We start from the raw sequence: 17,975 nt of genomic DNA on the forward strand, positions 1-17,975 counted from the left end.
TGGCATTGCCTTGAGCTGTGGTGTAGGCTGCAGATGCGTCTCGGATCTGGCGTTGCTGTGGCTGTGGCTGGCAGCTGTAGCTCTGATTAGACCCCTAGCCTGGGCACCTCCATATGCCACAGGGGCGGCCCTTTAAAAAAAAAGAATCTAAATGTTAAAGTAAAATATTAAAACTTTTAGAATATATAGAGATAGGTTGATCTCAGGGTTGGGAAGGATTTCTGAATATTATTTGGAAATATTAACATATTAATAGTAATATTAAAAATACCAACCATAAAAAGGAAAGAAACATTAAAATTAAGGAGTTTTGTTCACCAAAAGACACCACGAAGGGGTTCAAAGATAAGATACAATGTGAGGAAAAAAATACTTAAAACACACATGGCTAACAAATAATATCCTGTTATATATGAAAAATTCCCATGAATCAGTAAGAATAAACCAAACACTCTGACAGAGAAATGAAGAAATTTTTCTTTACAACACATTTTACATAAAAATAGAATTACCATTTGATCCAGCAATTCCACTCCTGGGCATCTATCCAGAGAAAACCATGACTCGAAAAGACATACGTACACCAATGCTCACTGCAGCACTATATTCAATAGCCAAGACATGGAAACAACCTAAATGTCCATCAACAGAGGAGTGGATCAAGAAGATGTGGTACATATACACAATGGAATATTACTCAGCCACTAAAAGGAGAGAAATAACGGCATTTGCAGCAACATGGATGGACTTAGAAATTATCACGCTAAGTGAAGTCAGTCAGATGGTGAGACACCAATATCAAATGTTATCACTGACATGTGGAATTAGAAAAAAGGACACAATGAACTTCTTTGCAGAACAGATACTGACTCAAAAACTTTGAAAAATTTATGGTTTCCAAATGAGACATGTTGGGGGGTGGGGGGATTACCTGAGAGTTTGTGATGGAAATGGTAAAAAATTTGGTTTTGATGAGCATTGTACAACCATAAGTAGTAAAATTCATTGAGTAATAAAAATAAATAAATAAAACACATTTTACATAAGACTAAAGATAAACAGCTCATAAGCATATGAAAAGACATTCAGCATCTGTGGTAATGAGAGAAATAAACATTGAAAGGACAATAAGATACACAAGTGTTACCAGGACATGGAGCAGTAAGAACTTTCATAACTCTGTAAGTGGGAGCTTAAACTACTATTCCATAACCATTTGGCAATTAATAAAGCTGAAATGTACATATTCCACGACTCAGCAATTCCGTAACTGGAAATACACCCTAGAAAAATTTAGCACATATATACCAGAAGACACACACAGGAATGGATTCTCTTACTCAGTGGGGTCCACATTAGAAATGAATTCTGGGAGTTCCCATCATGGCTCAGTGGTTAATGAACCCGACTAGGAAACATGAGGTTGCGGGTTCAATCCCTGGCCTTTCTCAGTGGGTTAAGGATCCGGCATTGCTGTGAGCTGTGGTGTAGGTTGCAGACGTGGCTCGGATCCCCTGATGCTGTGACTCTGATGTAGGCCAGCGGCTACAGCTCCAATTAGACCCCTAGCCTGGGAACCTCCATATGCTGCGGGAGCAGCCCAAGAAATGGCAAAAAGACAAAAAAAAAAAAAGAAAGAAAGAAAGAAAAAAGAAATGAATTCTGAAATGTTTAAGTAAAAAAATCACACAACATACTCATTACCTAAAATTAATATATATGAAGCATATAAAGATTCTCATCACGGCTGAGACTGCTAATTTCATTAATAAATATCAGTAATATCCTTTTGTAAATACAGAGATAAAACACACCTGACAGGTCAATTTTAGCTATAGCATGAGTGGCTTTTTGTCATACTGACTGGGATGTATAATTTAAACACCAAAGACTATTTAAGCATTTATGGAAAAAAAATTCTTTTTGAAGATTATTTCAATTTAATCAGGATTAAAAGTATTTAGATGCTTATTATCCTGAGTGAAAGAAATAACTTATTAATAGTTTTAATATTATACTTAATCAGAAAATATACAGAAGGAAACAAGAATATGGAGAGCCTGATATCCTGTGGTCTTCTTTAATAACAACCCATTTTCAAGAGACTATAATCTCCTCAACAGAAAGCTTTCTACCAAGGATCTTAAGCAGATTCTGAGAAAATTCACACTCAAAATAAACAATACGCCACTAAAACCAAAACAATGCAGGTATTAGCAGCTATACAAAAGTTAGCTTCTATCTGATGACTCATTTCCAAAATGATTAAAGTCTAAGTCCTTCAAGTGCTTTCTATTCATGCCGGAAAATATATAAAGGGAAGAATCATTTACAAAGCAGACTGAGAAATTTTACTTCATTTTACACATCTTTGATTCTACGCAAACACCAAACTAAAAATGGCCAAAATGAGTTTCTCTTCCTATATATTAATACTAACTTTTCTTTGCTTTCTCAAGGCGTTTTACTTTCAGCATCCAAGTCAATACGAAATTTAGAAGACGACATGGTATTTAAAACGTTGAGGCTGGGGAAAGCCTTTCAGAAGGAAGATTCTGCAGAAAAAATCGCTTGTTGTTCCTTCCCTGGAGCAATATAAAAATGATGAGAGCAGTTTCATGAATGATGAGGAAAACAAAAACTCAAAGGTAAGTGGCAATCTGACTTGTCCTTTATTTCAATGGAAATTAGGACGATTTTCATAAATACTTTGAAAGTAAAGTTGATACTTTCTATAAGCAGAAGCATGTGAAAATAGCCACTATATGCAATAAGACAATTGCTGAAGTTTCATACATACCTGGTTGTACTTCCATCCTGGAAAATACCTCTTATTCAAAAGGTTTCCCCCCCCCAAAAAAAAATCTTCTATCTAAAGTATGTGTTAAAGAGTTTAGAGTCAACACAGTGCAGAGTATTTTTGAATTGATCAATATTTTACAACTGTATTATAGTTCCATTCCCAATAAGAAAGCTGAAGTACAAATCAACCATTTTTTTTTACAGAATGCAGGTTCCAAACATAATTTCTTAAATCATGGTCTGCCACTGAATCTGGCTCTAAAACCTTATTTGGCACTAAAAGGATCTGTAGCTTTTCCAGCTGAGAATGAAGTTCAGAATACTGAATCAACACAAGAAAAGAGAGAAATTGGGGATGAAGAAAACTCAGCTAAATTTTCCTATAGGAAGGAGAGATTTTGACAGTGAGTAGTCTTTTTAAAGTTCAATTCTTATATCGTAATACTATAAAATAGAACTCTGAGTTTAATTGAATTTGGGTCCAGTCATAAAATCAAAGACCATAATTCAATTTTACACTTGATATTAAGTGACTCCTGACAAAAATGTGAGATTCAAAAATATTTAATTAGCTATTATAGTTTTTATTTACTCGGATTTAGATATACTAGATCCATTCTTTCATTTCTAATCAATATTCTATGATAACAGCCTTTTAAAAATTTTAAACTTTTTTTCTTCCCGCAGTGCTCAGGTGTAATGCTGGGAAGAGTTTATCGACCTTGTTGGCAAGTCTGATACCTGTTGGTCCATATCATCGTTTCAGAAGAAAACAAAATCATATAATTGCCTGTGGGGAAAAGGCCCTTAATGTTACTATGACTTGTATTATTTTAAAATGTTTGTTTTAAAAGAAAGTGGTATTGAGTATATCAACAACTTAAATGATATGCTTTCCCTATTCATTAAACTTAGTGAATATTCTGCATAATATGACTTACTAGTATTTTTTTTAACACTGCTTAACATGCTAACTTTACATACACTATAGGCCAAAATAATAAAGCACAATACTTTATACCTTGCTCTCTTAAAAAATTAAGGAGATGCCTTTGGTGAATGGTTTTATATATCCATATATCTAAAGCACATAAAAGACAGATTCACAGTTTAAAAAACTGAGTTAACTTTGTCTGGCCAGTAATCAATTTGTCCTTGGCGGTACGTTTGTTGCTTTTTACAATTCTGACTAGTTTGCCATCCAATTTATTCTGCAAATCTTTTGATGTCTTAGGTATCTTAACGTTTTTGTGTTCAGGTGGTTCGTTTCCATTATCACAGAGGCTATTTTCATCATCCAAATCCACCTGTTTCCTTTTTGAGCTTTTATTTCCTGTCTGACTATTTGATTTTCTTGCTACTTTTTCGTTTTTACTTCTGTCCAGATGAACATTTCCAGAACTTGTTCCAATTGTTGGTCTTCCAACAGATGAATTTACACCTTCTGTTATGTAAGATGAAAAGAGGAAAGAAATTATATAATATTAATACTATTCATGAAAATTTTACAAAAAACTTTTAAAATGGCTAAAGAATATTTTAAAACCTATGATTTACAATCAAACAATGCTATAAATTATATGATTAAAAAATACAGCTATAGGGAGTTCCCATGGGTTTAAGAAATCGACTAGTATCCATGAGGATGCAGGTTTGATCCCTAGCCTAGTTCACTGGATTAAGGATCTGGCGTTGCCCCAAGCTGCAGCATAGATTGCAGATGCAGCTCAGATCTGGCGTTGCTGTGGCTGTGGTGTAGGCCAGCGACTATGGCTCCAATTCAACCGCTAGCCTGGGAACTTCCATATGCCGCAGATGCAGCCCTAAAAAGACAATAAAATTTTAAAAGTACAGCTATATTACTATCACATTTCTTTTCATTTTACCATATTTTTTATCCCTATAAAATAATAAATTTACTTTATCTGAACGCGTAGCACTTAATCCTTAAATGCCACGTTATTTCTTAAATACATTTAGTTAAATCAAACTTTGTCCTATTCTTACATATAAAGTTGTATTTAGACATGACTTTTAAGACAAACTCAAATCTTTAAAAATATCAATCTTGTGCTTGCTTCAGCAGCACATATACTAAAATTGGAACGATACAGAGATTAGCATGGCCCCTGTGCAAGGATGACACGCAAATTCGTGAAGTGTTCCGTATTTTTCATGTTTCTGTACAGTAGAAATTGACAGAACAATGTAAATAAATTATGATGGAAAAAATAAAAATCATAAAATAAAAAATACATAAACTTTACATTGCAAAAAATAAAATCTGGTTTTACGTACATTAAAACCAATTAGTACACTGGAATTAAACTGTTATTAAATTGCTAAATAAAGTCAATTACCAGAAAGGTCATTTTCCATGTGAAGAACACACAAAGGCTTTGATGATGAATTAACATTCCACTTATCCTTGCTTATCGTGCAGTCATCCTTGTAAGTACAAGCAAACTGAGATCTAATTAAAGTTTGCTTCATCTGGTAAAAGGAAGAAAGAAGAAAAAATATACAATTTATTCTTTATTTTGATTTTTTTTTTCCATCTGTATAAAAATACACTCTAGTAGTCCAGGCATCATAAAAATTTCCCTTAAAATTCCATTACTTGTGGGAACTTTTAATACTTGATGTTTCATAGTTTGCAAACTCACTCACTGCTACAACTAGGATTTTTGTTTTTAGTAACACCAGCTTTGTGTGTTTTTGGTAATTTTTTAACAGCTTTTAGAAATCAATTTTTAGGTTCTCAGAGGCCTTTATTACATATTCCTATGTCTAAGCTGCTTTAAAAAGTAAGTTTTATTGTAGGTTTAATATATATGATATACATAATCCTAGAGAAATACAAGATCTTCATCTTAATGATGAATTATTAAAAAAAGAAAGAAAAAAAGAGAAAGAATGACAAAAAAGGAGTTCCCATCATGGCTCAGTGGTAACTAATCCAACTAGCATCCATGAGGACATGGATTTGATCCCTGGCCTCACTCAGTGGGTTAAAGATCTGCCATGAGCCATAGTGTAGGTCACAGATGCGGCTTGGCATTGCTGTGGCTATGGTGTAGGCCAGCAGCTATAGCTCTGATTCAACCCCCTAGCCTGGGAACGTCCATATGCTGCAGGTGCAGCCCTAAAAAGAAACAAAAAAATAGAAAAAAGGAAAAAAATGAATTACAGACTATAACTCTTTTAGGAAAAAAATAACATATACATTCAAGAAATAAGAGAATTAAGGAAGAGATGCTAGGATGAAAAAGAGAAATAAGAGAAGGTAAGAGAAAAACAGGAAACTAACAAAGAAGGTGAAAAATGAAACAAAATGGTGAATGAAAAGCATTATTTCTTGATTAATAACTTGAATATTTAGAAAAATAAGAAATATGATTCAATTATATCATTCTAGGAATATTTAACCAAGTGATTTAATAGGTGAATATTCAAAGTATACTCTTGTATTTATCTTCAAACATGACAAATAGGAGAAAATCAGACAGCTAAATTTAATTCTTAACCACTCAAAATAATGCCAAGAAAGTACTTCTGGCATAAACCAGTGGCTGTTTTAGAGATGGAAATTAATTTCAGAACAAAGTAATCTACACAGATAATGAAAATTTTCAACAATTGCAGCTTCTGCATAATGCCATTCAGTTATAATAGGGAGATTTCTTCAAATAATTAGAAATCAGCTCAAATCCTTTTCAGAAATAGATCAAGTTTAAATTTCAAATACATGATTAAAATAAAGAGGACTTAATTCAAATATTAATACTTCAAAGTATAACTATATTATGCTAAACAGTACTCACAGAGCATTATTGATATAGTTCATGAAGTGTAAAACAGCACTTTATTTTATGTATTCGGTAATTACACATTACGTTCGTTATATATTCAGAGAGATAACTACATTAACCCACTCAGAGGTTTGCAAAGATAACGGCAGTGAAATCCACTGACTATAATTTGAGAAGAAATTAGGATGGTCTCCAGACCAGCTGCCTTATAAAATAAAGTTTTCTCTAGATGATAAATTTTATATCTTTCTTAGTAATGTTGTCTGTGAGAGCTTCTAACTCCCAGAGCACTAAAAATAATGTCTAATTTGCTTAAAGATTTAGACAAGGAGAATTTATCTTTCATTTAAGCAAAAATACATAAAATTGAAAAAAATGTGAAAAATGTACAAGATCAAAAACTATTTTTTAAAAAAGTGAAATTCAATAGGCTCTTGATAATGAATGGAACAACCCAATATCTTCATGAATCCATATAAATGCAACTACTATTATATAGTTTCCACCAGGAAATGCCCTAAAATATAACTGAAGGCTTTAACTTGCCCTTTCTGAATTTTATCAATTCCATAAGTAGAGAATAAAAGCAATTAATAAAGCTATTAAAATAAATTTTGTTAATAAAGTTTATATACATCATATCATTACTTTAGTAAATTATCCAAAAAACTCTTATTTCCATCTACAAAACCAGTACTAACTACTGACATTATCTTTTTACACAACATTTCTCTTATTCTACCAGAGTTACTGCTTCTATCTGTAAGCAATATACTTATAAACTTATAAACTTACTACTTTTAAAGAGTTATAAAGAGGAGTTCCTGTCATGGCTCAGTGGTTAACGAATCCGACTAGGAACCATGAGGTTGCGGGTTCGATCCCTGGCCTTGCTCAGTGGGTTGGGGATCCGGCGTTGCCGTGAGCTGTGGTGTGGGTTGCAGACATGGCTTGGATCCTGTGTTGCTGTGCCTCTGGCATAGGCCAGCGGCTACAGCTCCTATTGGACCTCTAGCCTGGGAACCTCCATGTGCCGAGGGAGCGGCCCAAGAAATGGAAAAAAAACACCAAAAAAAAAAAAAAAAAGAGTTTTAAAGAGACCATGAAAGCAAACAGATGCTAAGTGGTTGGTGAGAATCACTCTCATAGTATCCAGAGAGGGATGGCACCTACAAGTGGCTTGGGGGACCTCAGACTCCCCCTACAAAACCTTCATCAGTACTACTCATAAAACACTCTAAATAAAAATATAATAATTATATTATTGAATACAATGGATGTTTTCTCAATCTCATGCTTGATGAATAAAAATTTCTTAAGAAAGCTGTTATTTTATTGTTTAAACATACATTTAAATAAAACCCTTTCTTTACTTCATAAATACAGTTGCAAAGTAAATTCAAAAGTCCTCCTGACAACTAGCTTTTTCCTCTCTTCAGGCTGCCCACAGAGAAATTCTCTAGCCCTTAGTGATAGTACTGGAGTTTCAGAAAACTAGAGTTACAAGGCAATGGATTCTTAAAATACTGATAATGGGCTCAGATGTGAAAGGAAATTAGTTAACCACTATATTTACCATGAAAAATATTATGTATAAACATATCAAAACACAAACAATGGTTCTATAATAATTTTGGAATACTTACGTCTAAAAGAAATAACTGAGAGTGGTTACATTGAGAGTGTTTTTTTCTTTTTATAAAAGATTATATGTGGGTCTTTTTCCCTCCCCTGGTATAAAAACTTTTTTTTCCTTAACAATTACCACTTATTAAGTTCCAACTATGTGATAGGCACACAGTATACTAAAGAGATTACTAAGATGGCTTCTATAATCACAAAGACATTATACTTAAAAAATCTGCTGTTGGGAGTTCCCATCGTGGTGCAGTGGTTAACGAATCCGATTAGGAACCATGAGGTTGCGGGTTCGGTCCCTGCCCTTGCTCAGTGGGTTAACGATCCGGCGTTGCCGTGAGCTGTGGTGTGGGTTCCAGACGCGGCTCGGATCCCGAGTTGCTGCGGCTCTGGCGTAGGCCGGAGGCTACAGCTCCGATTCGACCCCTAGCCTGGGAACCTCCATATGCCGTAGGAGCGGCCCTAGAAATGGCAAAAAGACAAAAAAAAAAAAAAAAAAAACTGTTGACACACAGCTGGAAGAAATAATAAATAAATTGGATAATGGAATCAAGATTGAAAAGATCTCAGAAGGCTAGACCCATAAGTAGAAAATAATAAGATGAAAATGAATGAGGATAAACAAAGTCCAGTATTTAAGTTAAAAATATCAATTACAGATGTAAAGGATGAGGAGAACCTGACTTAAAAACAACAATATGAAAAAGACCTAGAGATTTTAATTGATCATGAACTTGACTAGAGCCAACAATGTAGCACAAAAAGTTAGGATGATGTGATGGAAAAGGCATCAGATTTGCAGTACCTGGCTTTTAGAACTGGCCCTATCACTTATTAACTAGATGATCTTGAATAAACCTCGAAACCTCTTACTTAGCCACACATAAGTGGGAATATTTACTTCACAGAGTTGTCAGGATTAAATGACATCAAAATTTAAAAGAGATACCTGTAGGTACCACATGGTTATTAATGTACTAACACATGAAGAGAGTATTCTTATAAAGAAATCTGTTGAATTAGATTTCTCAGGACCAGGCCAAATCTAAAATGATTCTAAGAATGCAGCTCAAAAAACAAACTTACAATCAGCTTCTTCATTTTAGTTATGTTTTTAAAACAATACAAGCTACACTGGCTTGTATTTATGACTTGAAAGAGATTGCTTTTCCTTTGTTCATAAAAGTTGAATTTTTCTGCACAAGATTAGTGGCTACACAGAATTGAGATTACTTCCTGTTGCAAATCTTCCAAATCTCTCTGTGTATTTGATTTGGAATCACAAATAAGCAAAACAATTCCCTCTTGAAAGTGCTTTTGAAGTACTAAACAACTAAGAATAATGTCCAGATTCATACATGGCTGTTAAAATCATTTTATGTTCAAGTCACATGAGAAAAGGATTCAAAGTTTTCCTTTGTAGAGTGACTTTCCCCCCTTTGGAAAGATTTCTATCCACAGTAAAATTGCAATGAACTTCAAACTTGCCAAGAATTGGAAAAGTTCTTTTGCCACAAGCTCTTTTTAAATTGAAATTATTAGTAGGTTTCCAGTACGAGGAAAATAGTACTTCACATAGGAAAGCTTGACTCCAGTTAAATTAAGACAAATGAGTCAAGATACTGAGAAGTCTTTCAGTTAGCTGTATTAATAAGAAAATGAAAGTTCTAAGCCCCCATTATACCCATAAATTTCACCAAGTTTGAAAAAGGAAGTTACTTTCAACATACCTATTAAATATGTAAAAAAAGTATTTGAAATTTATCTTTTCATTCATACATTACCACATTTTCAAAAGAATAGAGATTTGCTATCTTTAATGGCATATGAATTTGTAAGTATATCAAATGATCTATTTCTTTATCAGTGAAATTCCATTTACTGTGCTCAATAGCAGAGAGATAACATTTGCAACCTAAGCAGTAGCATTATTTTTTTTTATGCATTCATTTACTCTTTGGAAATAGCATAAACTTTGAAGTCTTATACCCGAATACAGCCTTTGCTCTGTTATTTACTAGCTACACAGCCCGAAAAATAATGCCTTCTAGAGTTCAGTAAGGATTAATTGGAATGAGGGATATAAAATGTCTAGTATAGGAATTCCCGCGGTGGTGCAGCAGGTTAAGGATCTGGCATTGTTTATGTGGAGGCGGGGATTTGATCCCCAGCCCAGTGAGGTGGGTTAAGGGTCAGGCATTGCCACATCTGTGTCATAGATTGCAGCTACGGCTCAGATTCAATCTTGGCTCAGAAACTTCCATATGCCATGGGATTGCTCCCCACCACACACAGAAAATGTCTATTATAGCACTTGACACTTGGAAGTTACATAATAAATCCTAACCTCATTACTTTAGCAAAACAAGTTCACATTTTAATTCAGACTAATACAAACATCCTATTCTCATTCTAATGAAAAATACTGCTCAGTCCCTTAAAGCCTTTGCTTAATATCGCCTTCTCAAAGAGACTTCTACTGATCATTCTCTTTAAAACCAAAACACACACAAAAGAACATACTCTCCCCAGCTTTATTTCCCATCATAGCACTGATAACCTTCTAATATACCGTACAATTCTCTTGTTTGTTTTGTTTATTGTCTGCCTCTCCCAACTGAAAAGTAAGCTCCATGAACAAAACCCACTTTTGCCAATTGATGGTCTGCTCTACCCCATAGATGAAGAGTAGGTCCACAGTGCCTTGGATATGCCCACTAGGAGACAATGATCCCCTATTTTATTTATTTTTTTTTTGGGGGGGGGTCTTTTTTTTTTTTTTTTTCCTTTTCTAGGGCTGCTCCCACGGCATATGGAGATTCTCAGGCTAGGGGTCTAATTGGAGCTGTAGCCACCGGCCTACACCAGAGCACAGCAATGCGGGATCCGAGCCGCATCTGCAACCTACACCACAGCTCACGGCAATGCCGGATCCTTAACCCACTGAGCAAGGCCAGGAACCGAACCTGCAACCTCATGGTTCCTAGTCAGATTCGTTAACCACTGCGCCACGACGGGAACTCTGATCCCCTATTTTAGATCCTTGTCCAAGTACCTGGGACCCCAGCATTTCCTTGCTCAAACTGCCTTGGGCACTGGGCCAGCACTGGCCTCTTCCTCTAGGAAGGGCTGACTGTTTATGACAAGGGTCATGGAGCAGGGTATGTACATTTCTGGGTGGAGTATCCCTGAGAGTATGCAACAGAACCAGGATTAAAGGGACTGCAGGGATAGGCCAGGGGTTTCCACTTTATGTGCTTGTACCCCACTCGCAGAAATATTGGAGGAAGGCTTGTCAATGATGGCAGGGGTTTTTGTCTATTTTGTTCATTGATATTACTTCCACTGCCAAGCACACAGCCTGATATCCAGGAGGCATTTAATACATGATTTATGAATTAATTAGTTAAGTAAAATTATAACAGACTCTAATAGATGTGTGCACATAGAAGGTATGAGGAAATAGAAACAAAGCGTAAGCAAAAGCTTGGAGGCAGAAAAAGATGTACAGAATGGGAGTTCCCGTCGTGGCTCAGCGGTTAACAAATATGACTAGCATTCATGAAGACGCAGATTCAATCCCTGGCCTTGTTCAGTGGGTTAAGGATCCAGCATTGCCTTGAGCTGTGGTGTAGATCAGATACGGCTTGGATCCTGTGCTGCTGTGGCTGTGGTGTAGGCCGGCAGCTACAGCTCTGATTCGACCCCTAGCCTGGGAACCTCCATATGCTATGAGTGCAACCCTCAAAAGTAAAAATTTAAAAAAAGATGTACAGACTAGATTCTACCTTTTAATAGAGAGTAAAGAAGCCAGAGAAGTAGACTGGTGAAGAACAGCTAAATCACCCTATGGACAAAAGCTCTGAAATAGGAAAACATATACAGAGTAAACTCTATTCTGTTCAATAAAGCAAGGAAACCATTCGCTACACAAATAAGGGAGAGGTATACATGAAGAGAAAAGTTAAATCACATTTAAGTACAGAGAACCATGCAGCTGATGTCCTAAGCCCCATTGTATCTACTCCTTTCAAGTTTTTAAATATTCCACCGTTCTCAGGTTCTCATACACATATGCTTACAATAAGCCCTACAAAAAATAACTGTTCCTTAAAACCACGAAAGTCATACTTTCCCTAACCTTGACCCACATTATTTATTTACTTATTTTGTAAAACTACCCAATGCACAGTCCCTTTATACTACTAAGGCGGTCTAATACTTTCATTAGGTTGTTTGCTCAGCCTGAAATGCTCTCATCCATCCTGTCTATTTAATCCTATTTATTTTAATCTCTCATGGTCAGAGCACCATTTCCTCTACCTATTATGAGTTTCCAGTTATTGCATTTGTGCGTATCTTTAATCCACTAGAACTGCAACTGTTTAATATGCTAACCATGGGTAGCTAATTAATTAAAATTAAATAAAATTAAAATTGAATTCCTCAGTGGTAGTAGCCACATTTCAATGTTCAATAGTTACATGTGGCTAGCACCTGCAGTACTGGACAGCACAAATACAGAACACTTCCACAGAAAGTTCTATTGGAAAGCACTGCTTTAAAACAAAGCCTTACAATCTATGTCCAGTGGCACATACATGAAGGACAGATGGATTTTCAAAGGACTCAGGGACACTTTTTAGTTTGCTGGGAAATAATATTGGAACCCATATACAATTTTTTTTTTTTGGTCTTTTGCTATTTCTTTGGGCCGCTCCCACGGCATATGGAGGTTCCCAGGCTAGGGGTCTGACCAGAGCTGTAGCCACTGGCCTACGCCAGAGGCACAGCGACTCGGGATCCGAGCCGCGTCTGCAACCTGCACCACAGCTCACGGAAACGCCGGATCATTAACCCATTGAGCAAGGGCAGGGACTGAACCCGCAACCTCATGGTTCCTAGTCGGATTCGTTAACCACTGCGCCATGACGGGAACTCCCCATATACAATTTTATACTAGTAAAAGAATCCATGCATCTGTTCCCCATGTCTTCTAACTACTACCTGATGGGAAAGGACCAATTAAGCTTTAGAAAAAAATTACAACTATCTTCAAATACTATTTCAATCTTATTTTCTCCCCTTGTTCTGAGTATCCAATTAGGCATATGTTAAGACATTTTCTGTGTCCTGCTCTTCTCTTTTGCTTTTTTATTCTTTATTCTCTTTGCTTTGGTTTGGATATTTTTCTAAATGACCTATCTTCATGTCCACTTACACTACCTAAAGCTTTGTCTGATCTACTATTAAATTCATCTAATGAATTCTTAATTTTAGATAATGCTTTTACAGTTCTGGAATGTTTATTTGTTTAAATTCTTTTTGATTCTCTGTTGGAATTTCCCAATTTTTCATCCATTTTGTCCACCTTTTTAATTACTTGTACATGTTGAAATAAATTTTGTTGCTTGTTTTCCTTGTCTCTATTATGCAGACACAGTGAAGAGCTAACAACCTCAATTCAGTCAGGGATTAAGCTGGGTCAAAGCTGAGTTGTAGCCATCATAACTCATATTTGACTTCTGGGTCTTACCTCTTCTTGGGGACCGGCCCTCCCAAGCTATCAACTGAGAGCCCCAAGGATCTCTACTGCCTCTGACCTGAAAGTCTGGGGGATTCACTCTTTCTTTTATAGGATTTTACATTATGCTCTTTGGTCTCCCAACTCACTTCATTTCCAATGTGGCAAATATCTTGAGAGGGAGACAGCCATGTGTTTGAGGCAGGTCCCACTTCTCAAGCAAAGCCTTGTCTTCTGAGCCACTAAAAGACCATAGGTGACTTCAGTCCACTAGATTAAGGCTCCTTGGCCTCCCACTCACTCCAATATTCAACATAGGTGCCCTAGGTAAAAATAACTGTGCATTTAGGGCCTCCAAAGTTTCTAAGTATTGCCAAATTTAAATATTTGTTAATTCCTCTTGCCCTCAGTGAGCTCCCTTTACCTAGGCCGATACCAATCCTTGGCTCATAGTCAAAGGTGGAAAAATAATCACAGGAATGAAAACTCTGATAATAGACTATTCACCTCAAAAGACTTCACCCCTCTTCATATTTTTAGTTTATTTAAACTGCTTTACCTATATAGCTTTCCTATGTCTTTTAAATATATTTTCCCCAACTTAGCTACCTTTTATTCTTTTATTCTGTTATTGTAGCAGAAATGGTATTCTGCCATGGTCTACTACATCCTAGTTAGAAACAGAAGCCTCCAAGTCTGTGATTTCTTGATTCTGTTTTACCTCATTAGAGAGCATTTTATTTTCCTCTCAGTTATATTTTGAAGGCTGCATATTTTCTGTTATCCTTCATTTTTCTATAACCTGAGGAATGGTGGAGGCAGAAGTAATTTTCAGTTGAGGAGAGAGGCAATCTGAAAATTTTGAGTTCTGCACTTTCTTCTAAGAGTTTATTATGTATTATATGTACTATGAAAGGTTCACTCCCTCTACTTAAAGACTGTATTTCATTTAAATGGAAGGGGATCATTTGTATAATTTCCATAATTCAGTAGGTAGCACTAGAACCTTCACTGTGTCAATGTGTAAATCTCAAAGAGTTCATTTTCCACATCTTATTCACATTAGTATGCAGTTGCTATTTCTATTTCTCTAAAAAGAAAGAGGAAAAAATATATATGTATTTATATACATAGCTGGCTTCAGAGTTTTGAAAATAATTAGTGATAATTCTCAGGACTGTATTAACTCACTACTAGCATAGGACGTGGGGACTGGGGCTAAATTAAGTTGATAAATCATGTTGTGCCTTTTCTGTCTGATATATTCACTTTCCTTCCTTGGCCATCATTTTTGAAGTTTATTATATCCAATTATGTTATTTTTTTGTTGTTTTCTATTGGTGAATATTTTTGCTAGATTCTGCTATTTTATACTCATTTTAAGTATCCGAGGAGAGAAATTCTGTGAGTTGAATGTGATCTACCATTTTTATTTGAGTATACTGTTTTCTAATACCCTAAAGGTAAAACTGTATATCAAATTTTCTAACACCATAAGCAATGTACTGCCTGGCTGCTTATAAAGGTACCAGAGTTAGAACCAGTCTACTTTTGGAGTTCTCCGGTGGCTCAGCAGGTTAAGGATTGGTGCTGCGACTGCTGTGGCTTTAGTCACTGCTGTGGCATGGGTTCATTTCCTGGCCCTGGAACTTCTGCATGCTGAGGGCAGGCCATAAATAAATAAATAAATAACAAATATTTGGAAAAAGAGAGAGAGAACCAGTCTACTTCTTCAAACTACCTATATTCTAATTTTTCACTGTTCCAACCATGCCATGTTTTAAGAATACAGTAATTTTCTGACCCACTCACTCTAGTTATTAAGTCAGTTAATGCTGATGATTTTGCTAATATAAATATGGAGGAAAACCCCAGACTCAGAATAAGGAAAAGACATGGACATACAACTTTTCTTTGTGGCTGATAAGCAAATTATTGCTAACACAGTTGAAAGAAATGAAACATTAATTTACAGGATATAAGAAGGTAAATATCCTCTTTGAAAGTCTTTTAATAAAAAGGTAGAAAGTTACCTGTATAAATTGCTTGGAAACTGAAGGTAAGAATAGAGAGGAAGTATCCTCTAAAGGTTCCTACCAAAAATAAGAAGGCTCAGAAAGAACCTTTTGATTTCTTTCACAGAAATTTATCTGACCATCACAGACAAGTTTCCTAACAAGCTAGAATAGAAAATAAAACCTGAGAACTTAAAATGAGTCAATGAACACTTCTCAAAATAGTTTCATAGGATTTCATGATCAGAGAAGTGCTTATTGCTATTTATGAATGAGGAAATGGGAGTTCCCGTTGTGGCGCAGTGGTTAATGAATCCGACTAGGAACCATGACATTGAGGGTTCGGTCCCTGCCCTTGCTCAGTGGGTTAACGATCCAGCGTTGCCGTGAGCTGTGGTATAGGTTGCAGACGCGGCTCAGATCCTGCGTTGCTGTGGCTCTGGCATAGGCCAGCGGCTACAGCTCCGATTCGACCCCTAGCCTGGGAACCTCCATATGCTGCGGAAGTGGCCCAAAGAAATAGCAAAAAGACAAAAAACAAACAAACCAAAAAAAAAAGTTATTTTTGAAAAAAAAACTCAATGATGTATCCCACATATATTAATTACTAAACAACTTCTAATAGCCAAGAGAAAGGCCAAAAGGATTAATCTAAATTAACTAAATGGATTTTGGGTATGAAAAGCAAACAGATAACTAAAAACTTTGTTATTTGGGATAACTTTTCAAATGTGAATGCAAAAAGTATACAAGTTCTCAAAGTTCTCAAAGTTGTATCACAATGAATAATTATTTGATAATTTAAGGATAATTATAAATTTTACATGAAAATTTTGTTGAACAAATGAATGAATTCCCCATCATAGAACAGTGTCTGGCACATAGCAGATGCTCAATAAATGGATGTTCAATAAATGAGTGAGTTGGAGTTCCCGTTGTAGCTCAGTGGCAACGAACTTGACTAGCATCCATGAGGATGTGGATTCAATCCCTGGCCTCACTCAGTGGGATAAAGAATCCAGCATTACCCAGAGCTGCAGTGTAGGTAGCTGATGCAGCTCAGATTTGGCATTGCTGTGGCTGTGGCGTAGGCCAGCAGCTGCAGCTCCAATTCAACCTCTAGCCTGGGAACTTCCATATGCTGTGGGTGCAGCCCTAAAAAAAAGACAATAAATAAATAAATGAATAAATGAGAGAGTTAAGATCAAGCCTCTTTTGGAAAAATAAGACTAAGAAAATTTTAAGTGCTTGAAAAATATGTTACTGAAAAAAAATATTTAAAAGTTTGTTTGGAAGCACAAAAGACCCCTGAATAGCCAATGTCATCCTCAGAAAGAAAAATGGAGCTGGAGGAATCAGGATCCCTGGCTTCAGACTAAACTACAAAGCTACAGTCATCAAAACAGTATGGTACTGGCACAAAAAACAAATACAGATCAATGGAACAGGACAGAAAGCCCAGAAATAAACCCAAGCACCTATGGTCAATTAATCTATGGCAAGAGAAGCAAGAATATACAATGGGGAAAAGAGTCTCTTCAATAAGCAGTACTGGGAAAACTGGACAGCTACATGCAAAATAATGAAATCAGAACATTCTCTAACACCATACATAAAAATAAACTTGAAATGGATTAAAGACCTAAATGTAAGAACAGATACTATAAACTCTAAGAGGAAAAGATAGGCCGAACACTCTCTGACATAAACCACAGCAATTTTCTCCTTAGATCCACCTCCTAGAGTAATGACAATAAAAACAAAAACAAACAAATGGGACCTAATTAAACCTGAAAAGTTTTGCACAGCAAAGGAAACCATAAAAAAAAAACAAAAAACCCACAGAATGGGAGAAAATATTTGCAGATGAAGCAACTGACAAGGGATTAATCTCCAAAATATACAAACACCTGCTGTAGCTCAATATTAAAACAAAAAAAATGAACAACCTTAATCAAAAAATAGGCAGAAGATCTAGACATTTCTCCAAAGACATATGGATGGCCAAAAAACACATGAAGAGGTGCTCAACATCACTAATTATTAGAGAAATGCAAATCAAAACCACTATGAGGTACCACCTTATACCAGTCAGAATGGCCAACATCAAAAAGGCTACAAACAGTAAATGCTGGAGAGGGTACTGGTGGGAATGTATATTGGTGTAACCACTATGGAAAACAA

General features: G+C 35.8%; 2 protein-coding genes and 1 non-coding gene across 3 annotated transcripts in view; 2 read left to right on the forward strand and 1 right to left on the reverse strand.

The window, feature by feature from the left end:
- The first annotated feature begins 2,354 nt into the window (after positions 1 to 2,354).
- Positions 2,355 to 3,730, forward strand: PMCH (pro-melanin concentrating hormone). Its single transcript, XM_053743516.1, is given in 7 exon segments — positions 2,355 to 2,442; positions 2,445 to 2,563; positions 2,565 to 2,648; positions 3,007 to 3,177; positions 3,179 to 3,206; positions 3,490 to 3,500; positions 3,502 to 3,730. Coding segments are annotated over 7 exon segments (495 nt in total). The 5' UTR covers positions 2,355 to 2,399; the 3' UTR covers positions 3,541 to 3,730.
- Positions 3,719 to 17,975, reverse strand: part of PARPBP (PARP1 binding protein) — a 69,915-nt gene continuing 55,658 nt past the window's right edge. Inside the window, exons 10-11 of the mRNA XM_047788168.1 lie at positions 5,163 to 5,295; positions 3,719 to 4,246 (exon numbers count right to left, since the gene is read on the reverse strand). Of these exons, the coding sequence (XP_047644124.1) occupies positions 3,906 to 4,246; positions 5,163 to 5,295 (474 nt within the window). The 3' untranslated portion in view covers positions 3,719 to 3,905. The remainder of the gene's footprint in view (positions 4,247 to 5,162; positions 5,296 to 17,975) is intronic.
- On the forward strand, positions 4,873 to 4,976 carry LOC125131905 (U6 spliceosomal RNA). Its single transcript, XR_007136080.1, has one exon. It is a non-coding gene; the product is annotated as a U6 spliceosomal RNA (small nuclear RNA).

Source organism: Phacochoerus africanus, chromosome 7 (assembly GCF_016906955.1).
Source record: "Phacochoerus africanus isolate WHEZ1 chromosome 7, ROS_Pafr_v1, whole genome shotgun sequence".
In the NCBI taxonomy this organism is placed as follows: Eukaryota; Metazoa; Chordata; class Mammalia; order Artiodactyla; family Suidae; genus Phacochoerus; species Phacochoerus africanus.